The sequence below is a fragment of the Lingula anatina genome, chromosome 1, assembly GCF_051362555.1.
Source record: "Lingula anatina isolate TDL-2025a chromosome 1, LinAna3.0, whole genome shotgun sequence".
In the NCBI taxonomy this organism is placed as follows: domain Eukaryota; kingdom Metazoa; phylum Brachiopoda; class Lingulata; order Lingulida; family Lingulidae; genus Lingula; species Lingula anatina.
The window spans coordinates 20,356,242-20,366,681 of record NC_141767.1 but is presented as its reverse complement, the minus strand read 5'-3'; the positions used below and the strand labels follow the sequence as shown (position 1 = coordinate 20,366,681).

Here is a 10,440-nt window from a genome sequence, read left to right as displayed (position 1 = left end):
ATAAACTAAAATAGACGTGGAAATCCACTCGTGTTGCTCTGAGAGCGATTTCCAGGACGTCGGGCGGAAATAGTTATCGACTATTACATTTACCGATGACGTCAGTACTGCTCTACTAAGCTGAGTACGTATTCCTGATGCGGGACGACAGAGTATCGATGTAAGCCCCGCGTTAATATGCAGTACTTCCCCGAGGACCTCACGTTGCTTTTGTAATACACGTGAACTACACGTACTAAATTCTTTTATTATCAAGCTAATAGCACCGAGAGTTAAATAACCAAGACCGCACGAGGCTTGTAGTTGTGATTTACGAGGACTTGGTAGATTTCTACACGATACGACCCCCTTTACACAAGACAGCGGGTATCATATTCTTTGAGATGGAGATGTTTTATACTATTGCAGTGGTTTTCATTTTGATCTTTCTCACGACGGCGTGGACGTCAAAAAGAACGTGGCTTATGACAGATTTAGTTGCGACCACAGTGTTTGGCTTGATCAAACTGGTGTATCCTCACGTTTTACTCCAAACTCAGGTAATCATAACAGATTTTATCAGTCAGTAAGACCTTAACTAAGTGTTAATTAAGTACCTATTGAAAGCCTTGTCACTTTGTACATTTAGTTATATATCCAGGGTGCCATTGTACAATGTGCGTGCATGGATTGTAATGGAATCAGGATATTGGAATTGTATGATTTATCAGGATACATGTCATCCCAGACAGCCTCAGTGATCTGGCCCACGTCTGGCCCAGATCTGGCAACGTCTGGCAATGTCTGGCAAAAGGTATGGCTTGCCACATGTGGGCCAGATGTGGCAATGTCTGGGCCAGATCTGGCCCAGTCCACATTTGTTCATATGGCCAGATGTCGGCCCAGATCTGGCAATATCTGGCAAATGTATGGCATGCCAGATGTGGGCCAGATATGGGCCAGATCATATTCAAATGGGCCAGATTAGGGCCAGACATGGACCACATATGGCCCAGATTGTTTTTTTTTATTTCACATTTGCTCATGTGGCCAGATCTGGCCCAGATCTGGCAATATCTGGCAAAGGTATGGCATGCCGGATGTGGGCCAGATTAGGGCCGGACATGGACCACATATGGCCCAGATTGTTTTTTTTTTTTCTTTTTTTAATTATTTTTAATTATTCAATAAGATAACTATAAAAAAAGACATACAAGATTCAAGATTCAAGTATTTATTCTGTGCTAAAAGCCTAAACAAAATTATTACACATTATATAACCTTGCTGGCAACTAACATGCAACAAATTAAGGGCCACTCCTTGTCTTTTTGTACAAAACAATTTGTATGTTTGAAAAAAAAAAAAAAAAAAAAAACCACACTGCAAAAAGGCAAATATACAGACACTTAACAGGAGGAAATGTCACTTACATACATGTAAAGAAAACAGTTATAACAACAATTTTTTTTTCAACACAAAGCTGCTCATCGAATCTGAATTAACACAAATTACAAAAATTGTAATTAATTATGCATGTACATGGGGGGGGGGGGGGATTTGAGGGGGAAATATTTTTGCACACCTCAACCTAAATAATATTATACATTGTCATTTTTAAACTAATTCAAACATATCATTAATAATAATAATCACTAATGAATATAGTTTTGTAATGAATAAATCTTGAATAATGAATGAAAAAACATTCTTTTTTAGATGATGGAGAGTTATAACAAAATTATAAATAACCATGCAGTAACTGTTTCAATTCAACTTGCATGCTGGCTACAGTACTGTACATACATGTAAATTCTGAAAAAAAAAAATGTATACTCCAGCACAGATATAGATGTACAATTAAAAGAGAATTACATGTGCACAAAAACAAACCCCAGTATCAATGCTTTTGAATTAAATCACATCACGAATCAAATCACTCAATGAATTGAACCAGTTTGCAATGCTTGCGCTTTTTTCAAATCCATAACACTAAGAAATGATACACCCGCCTCCTTGACAAGCTTATAATTATTAAAGGAATCAACAATGGAACAAGTAACTCTACCAAGTTAACAAAAGTTCATTCAAATGTCAAGTCCAAACACAACATCCCTTCCTTTCTTGGAGAGAAACGGTCCTTTCAAAACATGTTAATTGACAGTTCAGTCTTTAAAATGTCTTTTCAAACATTTGCAGAATAGCATATGAACTCCAACTTTTATTCCTTAAACCACACTGAAAATTCTCAAAACTAATCAACTCATATCAAATCCCATGTCCTTTCACTACTACTGGTCTCTTCCTTTGCTTGCCTTTACGTCATATTCAAATGTTCCCTTCACTTTTAAAGGTTTCTCAGACGTGTACATGAATAATACTGTTTGTTTTCTGGTCCTCCACAAGAGCCACATTTATTTTTCTTGGATTTCAGCATTCTCCATGTATTTTCATCAATGATATTACAATATGCACCTGAATCTGGTAATACACTGAGATTAACACCTCCTCTATTTCCTCCATGTCTTCTGTGCATTGGTTCCCACACCAAATGTATATGCACTCCTGGATTTTCATGTTCAAAGCTGTCATTTACATGAATAATAGTTTCAGTTTTGCAGAGTTTTGCAAAGTGATCCAACGTTCCATGTTTTCTCAGTCAGGGAGTTTCTACTTCGTTTTTCATGTCTAAACTCGTAATGTTTAGACTGGCTTGGTTTGTCAAATGACTTCAGTTTCATCATACTCAGTTTCTGGTGTTCCAATTTCATTCAAAGCGTTAACTGTCTTATGTATATTCATGTTTCTAACCTGTGTTTGGGAGAGTCCTGAAAATATCTTGTAAGTTGTACACCTGTCCCTGCTGAATACAACATAAGCGCGCGTCTCCTTTGTCATGTATTTTTAATTTTCTATCTTTGTTCATTATTCATGCCGTTCGTTGGTTTTGAAAAGATCAATCTTTTTCCGTCAGCGAAAAGTTTAAACTGTCTAGCCATCGCGTCGAGCGTGACCCAATGTCTCCGGACTTCTGTACGGTTCGAATTCCGTAATTTCACATTTTTTCTCCATTTTTTTCAAAGAAACTTGACTCACAGTTTTGCACTAGTGTTTATCCTCGTCGCCAGTGTTGATGCCTTCGAAATAAATCGCACCACGAATCAAATCACTCAACGAAATTGTATCAGTTTGATACGCTTGTGCTTTTTTCATATCCATAACTCTAAGAAACGCTACATCCGGGTCCTTGACCGGCTTAGCATAAAAAGCGGAATCTTACAACAGCGGAACGAGTAGTCCAAAAAAGTTTTAGATCAGTGAATTCATTCAAATGTCAAGTCAAATTAAACAAATAGCACACTTATGAGGGGACTTTGAAGAAAAAAGAGAGAGATAAATTAAATCAAAATTTATCAAATGACGTCAGTTCAATGCATTCAGCTCACTGGTCAATAAAAAATAAATAAATAGAAAATAAAAATTGAAAATGAAAGTACCATATCTGGCCCAAGTCTGGGCAGCATCTGGCAAAATGTGGCGTAAATGCCAGACTTTGCCAGACTTGGCCCAGATCTGGCAAGTGTCTGGCAAAATGTGGCATAAATGCCAGACTTTGCCAGACTTGGCCCAGATCTGGCAAGTGTCTGGCAAAATCTGGCCCAGATATTGCCAGACATTGCCAGATCTGGGCCAGACGTGGGCCAGATTATTGAGGCTGTCTGGGATGTATGACAGAGATGTATTTGCCAATTGGTGTTAATTAAATAACCATATGGCAATTGTTACAACAGCATTTCTCTTCTCTCAGACCATTACATTTTTTCAATGTTAAAGTAGGAGAAATTTGCAGATCTAAATATGCTCATTTGACCATTTAATTTAATTTGATTTCATTTGTTTTTCTTGTATTTTTTGCTTTCAGACAAATATTGACTTTGATTCAACCCACGTGTTTCTTACTCGGATATATGCCACGGTGATCCTGGGCTCCAATGTCTTTTACCTTTTGTCAAGAAATTCTGTTGATGAACGAGTGTCGTCTGCTGTCCTCTCATCAAGAGTTTTGGTAAATTGTTTTTTTAGCTTCTTTTCAATTTTAATTAATTTTCATGCTTTGAGGTTTTCTGGATGCTTTTGGTATGTGAATTTCAAAATACAAACAAATTCAAAATCAATTTTTTGCAAACATTTATCTAATGCATTAGTGCATTTAAAATTGCACATACACAAGGTGTTGCATAGATTTTAGAGAGGTTGTGAATTGGGAGGACAGATTGTTTGAATTACCTCAGCGTGATGGTGGAAACAGCCTTCACTCCTTCCACAAACTGGAACGGCTGGTGGCAAAACAAATAATAATAATGATTGTAAATGAAGATTTAGAAAATGATGCTTTTCATTCTGTAAAGTTGAAATGATTTTATCTAGAAATAACATTTTGAAATATTTTCTTTTTCAGGCAACATCATGTATGCTACTTTCCAAATTTTATGTGCAAGTGATGGAGAAGAACTCACCTCTCACTGATGAGGTAACATGCTTTCACATCTGTAAAAGTGCAAATTGATCACTTTATATTGTCAGAAGCCATCAGAAGGAAGTGATCATTTGAAACTATGTCTTTTTATCTTACACCCCATTTCCATAGATTAGATCGACCTACTTTAGATCGACCTAACTCCCTGGGGGTTCACGCAAAATAGCTGTCAGCCGGGCAGACACGAAAGTTAATTACCCCCTTACAGCTTGTAGTAGGCGGGACGGACATTTAAGTCAGATTATCTGAAAGTAATCTAGTGAGACTCCCCGCGGGGATAGATCGATCTAAAATCTATGAGAATATAGCCTTAAAATGAATTTGAAATATATGTTTCATGCCCATGCTTTTAACAGTGTAATCTGGAGTTTTTGGGCTTAAGTTATAGATAACTCAGATATAAGTGTTTGCTTAATACAAATATAGCTCAGCTGCCATTAACAGGCGTATCTGTTTCCTTTGAAGTGATCTTTCTGTGTTATTTTTTTCCTTTAGCACTTGTACTTTGGCTTTCTGGGAACACTTCTTTGGTTACTTGGTAACCTTATCCATATCATATTGAACAGACCACCAGAGCAGATTCAAGGAGGAAGTAAAAATATGAATGCTTTCTTAGGACTTGATTACTACGCCACATTTCTCTTGGGAATTGCACACTTGGCTTTCCCTCAAGTTGTGCTGTTGAAGCTGTTTAGAGTAGGTTGAACCTTTTTTTTTGTGCTCATTGATTGTATTCAATTGCTCCCCTGTGATTTGGAGTATATACACCCAAAATTAAGTTGGTAACCCATTGAAGAACATCACTGGAAATTTTTACAACATGGTTGAATTAACCATGTTAAAAAAGAATAATCTTTTCTGTAATTGATGTATTCTAAATATCGTGTTATTAGGTACAGAAAAACCTTAGAGCTAAAGAAAAAATATATAAATGAGAATTTGAAGAATGAATGTAATTGTGACCATATTATTACTGATAGTTGTGGATTCACGGTATCGTATTGTTTTAGCCCCCTTTTCAAATCCTGAATCCATCCATGCTTTTGTACTGATAATCAGAAGTTACATTTATTTATTTTTTGTAACTTGAAAAACAAAGGATTAAAATTGAGTCATGAACTACTAAACTATGTAACAAATGTACGAATTTGGCCATTATGTTTATATCTTATATTATAGACTTTCTCATTGTCCAAAATTGTTCCAAATGTAAATAAGTGTCCAGTAAGTGATTTAGTTTTCATACTTCATTTGTTAGAAACTATTACTGGATGAATCAAAATATATGCTTACACACTTTAATTGAATACTTTTTATTTATATTTTAGTATACTGCAATAGATGGTCTCCACACGCACACCACTCGCCTTCTTGGTACCATGCTTATTGCTAGCGCCTTGCTGTCTCAGGCAGCCAGAGAGTTCACATATGACAAGGATAAACAGGCTGTTCTGCTGGGCAGAGTATTGGTAAGTTGTATTGCACTCTTTAAGCTTAGTTTATCTATTTTTGAATAATTATAATTATTGGGACATTAAATTGTGATATCACAGGACTGTACATAGCAAGTAGCATATATATGAGGTATTTGCCTTATTTTGAGTTTTTCCAGAATGCATGGTTTGATTCCAGAGATATAAAGATTACGTAGCATTGATTTGCATTTGACATTTAATTTATTTTCAACATGAAAAATAGTAAAACCTAAACCAGTTCAACATGATTCATTATTACCCTTCTTATTCTGTCCAGATTCCAGTATTACAGCTTTTTGTGATTCTGTATCATCATGCTGCTCTGGAGGCCTTAACTGTGCATCAAGTGCTGTGGATGTGTGGAACTTTGGTGGGTCCTGCTCTGCTTAATGCCACCCTTGGGATATTCATGAATCCAGTGAAACCACCAAGAGGTGATAAAAAATATGACTAAGCATCACAATTAGAATAATGGTGTAATGTATTTTTTTTTCAACCTGTGGTATATGAAAGGCATTTATAAACGTTTTAGGTAATGTAAGCTAGATAGTTATTTTTTGTGATCAATTACAAAATAACGAAATTGTGATTATTTTGTGAAGCTTGTTTACTCAACTGTGTATAAAATGTTGTCAGCCATGTTGTCTTTAGATTGCACAATTTTAATAAAGTGATAAGCATCAATGTGGACTATAGAGGACCATTTTTAAATTAAAATATTATTAATGTAGTCTTTCAGCATGTTAGTGTTGAGCTAGCTTGAAACTGTTCCTTTTTAATACGTAGTCACACATACTTAGTGATATTTTGAATAGGCATTGCAGGTGTGTAGATGGAAGAATTTTGTTGAAAGTGTGTAAATATAACTTTTTTTATGTATTTGGGGTAGATATGTTGGACTAAAGAGTGATGGTGGCTGAAACAGTGTGGTGATATTTTAAATGTTAGAGCATGTATTTTATATTTAAATATACAGACATGAGCAGCATTACTCAATTACTTTTTTCAGCCAATTTTGCATAATGTAGATGGATCATTGTCAGCCAATTTGCCCTCTGTGTCTTTGTCACTTAACTGAAAAGGAAACAAACTACCTAGCTAGATATTAAAAATGTTGAAGTTTAAAAAACAGAGATTAAAAATCTTTAATGCATCTGTGGGTTAAGAGCAATTTCATTCAAGACACATATTATTATTGAAAGTAACTTATATTATGACCATTGTTTAATTATGTAAAGTTACACAAAAAGATAAGAAGTCCTTTGACTTCAGGTACTCAGACAGCAGCAGGGTTGATTGGTTGTTCTTTCATTTAATACAGTCTATTTATTATAAGTCTTATTTAGGATATGCAGATATTTTTTATGCTGTTTACATTGTAAATAGTAAATGTTTTGTGTTTTCATTTTCACCTTTTGTAACATTTCAAACCACCTTTTACATGTATGTACAAGACTGAAGCATACAAGATAATTTCTAGAATTTGAATCAAAATTATTACTTCTGTAGGAGAGGCTAACTGGTTGATTTCAGTTCTGTTTTGCTAAAGTCTGAATTTAAAGTCAGCGGGAAGGTTCCCATCAGATAATGTGGACATAATCAAATGAATTTTTTGTAACAGGATCTCAAGTAAGCCATGGCTTTGTTGGATTAAATGTAATGAATCTCATATTCTTACTCATTAAGTACATAGTGAAGATTGTATTTCTTATCTTTGTAATCAAAAATATATTTATGGCAACAGATGATAGGTATTAACTTTTCCAGTAAGGTGGCTTGATCGAATATTTTTTCGCACAAGATAGATATGAAGAAACAAGACCAACAAAAGTATAGTCTTTTTGTTATACAGCTGGGGTAATCTATATCAGAATATGAATAAGTATTAACTGAATCAGATATTTTTTAGATTTTTATTTCAAATGAAAAGATTGGAAGTACATTTTGAAGAAAATGTAAAAGCATAATTATTTTCATTGAATAAATATAACAATATAAGATAAGTTTTCATCAACTGACAACCTGTTATCAAGCACTGCATTAAAAAAGTATTAATAAATTAAGCACATAATTATTGCTATTCAATAAATTGTCTTTTATCTCCCCAAAAATTTATTGGGGAAGACATTGAGCAATGACACAGGCATTACTGTATCAGAAAAGAGATTGCAAGTATACCTTGGCATAAGTTTCAAGTGTTTGAAGGTACCTAACTTTATGTCGATATAATTGTTTTCAATTTATGGAAATGCTACTACAGTGCTACTCCTGCACACTGTTCCATTCTAGCCAAGGCTACATAGAAATAAACCATGAGAATTGTTTTATCATGGCAAGAGATTTTTCAGTATGAGAAGGACTAAAAATGAATGCTGGTATTTCCTTGTACACCTTAAATTTCTAATATCATGTTCAAATTCATTTCTAATGCTTAATTTATTTTATGAAACCTGCCACAATTCAATTTCATTGCACTTTGATCAAAGTTAAATTAGGAATGAGTCATGGAACTAAAGATGACAATAACTAAAAATGATGTAGTGATTTTCAAATGATAAGCTAATTAACCCACACCAGGTACGTGTATAATATAAAGTTAGTTTAAGTTTTATATATTCTAAACCCTGTTACAAAAATCAGTGCTCAAATTATTTTTTTATTTAGATCACTACAAAACCATATTTAATTGTGCATGTATTTAAATGTGTGTATTGTGTTAAATAAATAAATAAAATTAAAAAACTTCAAATCAAACAAAAATCTATATAGTAATGAAAAACCCTTCATCGATCATAGCTGTACCTAATCAAATTTGTCATATTGAATTTGGAGAAACATGATTGAAAGTATTCAAATCTTGTGTCAGTCGAATGCTTTATAAATGACTGGTGTATAAGTTTAATAATTTTTAATAATAATAATGTTTAATAATTAGGTTAATTGTCATTATTCATTTTCCCTTTAGTCTTAATGAAACTGCTCTTAAATTGAAAGATTGATAATTGGAGTGACATAGTGAGCTATGAACCCCCTCCTTCTAAAGTGACATAAACTGAAAACTAATAAGGTATCTTGGCTATCAATTAAATGGGTATATTCATTAAAAACCCTGTCTCCTGATATATTGAACGTCAGTATTTTCATTGTAGTGTTGGAAGAACTAAGTCCAATCTATATTCATTTCTCTACATGTATATAAACTTTGACAACATAACCAGGACTGCTTTCAACTGGTCAATATGTTATACATCATCATCTTCTGCAAGTGTTTCAGTGAGTTCAAATACTTCAGGTCCTTGACTCTTCCTTTTCTTCTTCTCCTTTTCTTTCCTTTCTTCAAACTTTCCATCTTTGACATATTTCTCTCTAACAGCATCCCGCATAGGATGTAAATGGTAAATAAATGTTTCCCAATTAATATTGTCATCACCTTCTTTTTTCATTATTTCCAGTTTTTCCTCAATAAAAGTTAAGTGATCCTGGGGTCTCTCCATCATCAGACTAGCTGCCAGGCTTTGGAACATCTCTGGAATTTTTTTCCTTTCCATGTAGTTTTTTGAGTTCTCAGATTCCAATATTTGTTCATGGATGGGGCGTACATGCCTTGTAGGCTGCTGGGACCCTGTTACTATAGTATCCATTCTCAAGACAGTGTTTTGAACAATCTATAGACGTTTTAGCATGGAGTGTGACCAGGAACTCTACAATATCCTTCAAACTGTCTTCATGTGGGATACCTTGTAAACAAAGAAGCAAAATACTTGAATACTATAATAATTATAATAAAGAAGCTGAATAAGCTGTCGCTTCATGGGTATGACCACTCACCTTTGTATTAAAATAAAATCATGCAAAATATTAGAAACAAGGACTACAAGGTCAAACAAACCGTGATACCAGTATACTGGAATAGCTGTAGACATTTCACATTTACAATTAAAGTGATTGTTATGTACTGTATGAACCAAGTAGATATACCACAACCTTGAAAAGTTAAAGATTTTAAAATAAAAATAATTTCATCCAATGCAAATAAATTAGGTAAACGACTTGCACTTCCTCTCTTACTCGAACAATCAAATGTTCATATTCACAGCAAATTGCAGGTGCTTCAACATTGTGAAACAACACTAAACAGCTTCTCAGTACAAGAAGACTAATCAACTATTATCGTCATTACTTGAATAATGTCATTTACTCACCCGTCTTTCTCTTACATCAAATAACGCTACCAGGAGGGCATTTTACTCGAGAAACGTGAGAAACTTAACTAGCTGTGACCTTTGACGTTGTCAGCAGTGGTCTCTACAACAACTAAATTCAGAGTCATAGAGTATAATAACTATTGTTTCGATATATTATTTTGAGATAATGAAGCGCCCAAGACAAAGTATTTAATTTGACTAAATTCTTGCATTTGACGGAATGTTTGGAATTACTGACAAAATATG

The 10,440-nt window shown here is 34.2% G+C and overlaps 2 protein-coding genes across 2 annotated transcripts; one reads left to right on the top strand and one right to left on the bottom strand.

Moving 5' to 3' along the window:
* Positions 1-113: 113 nt before the first annotated feature.
* Positions 114-8,060, top strand: LOC106179696 (uncharacterized). Its single transcript, XM_013563426.2, has 6 exons — positions 114-539; positions 3,900-4,043; positions 4,437-4,508; positions 5,010-5,210; positions 5,843-5,983; positions 6,267-8,060. Exons 1-6 carry the CDS (start codon positions 384-386, stop codon positions 6,441-6,443), a joined length of 891 nt encoding a protein of 296 aa, XP_013418880.2. The 5' UTR covers positions 114-383; the 3' UTR covers positions 6,444-8,060.
* LOC147764081 (uncharacterized) lies at positions 7,889-10,327 on the bottom strand. Its single transcript, XM_087001406.1, has 2 exons — positions 10,192-10,327; positions 7,889-9,726 (listed from the first exon to the last, which is right to left on the bottom strand). The coding sequence occupies exon 2, from the start codon at positions 9,628-9,630 to the stop codon at positions 9,232-9,234; it is 399 nt and encodes a 132-aa protein (XP_086857532.1). The 5' UTR covers positions 9,631-9,726; positions 10,192-10,327; the 3' UTR covers positions 7,889-9,231.
* Positions 10,328-10,440: the final 113 nt, after the last annotated feature.

Coding starts and splice junctions, on each gene's coding strand:
- LOC106179696 (XM_013563426.2), top strand. CDS start 384: ATGGAGATGTTTTATACTATTGCAGTGGTTTTCATTTTGATCTTTCTC. Junction 540..3,899: donor ACGTTTTACTCCAAACTCAG/GTAATCATAACA, acceptor TTTTGCTTTCAG/ACAAATATTGACTTTGATTC. Junction 4,044..4,436: donor TCCTCTCATCAAGAGTTTTG/GTAAATTGTTTT, acceptor TTTCTTTTTCAG/GCAACATCATGTATGCTACT.
- LOC147764081 (XM_087001406.1), bottom strand. CDS start 9,630: ATGGATACTATAGTAACAGGGTCCCAGCAGCCTACAAGGCATGTACGC.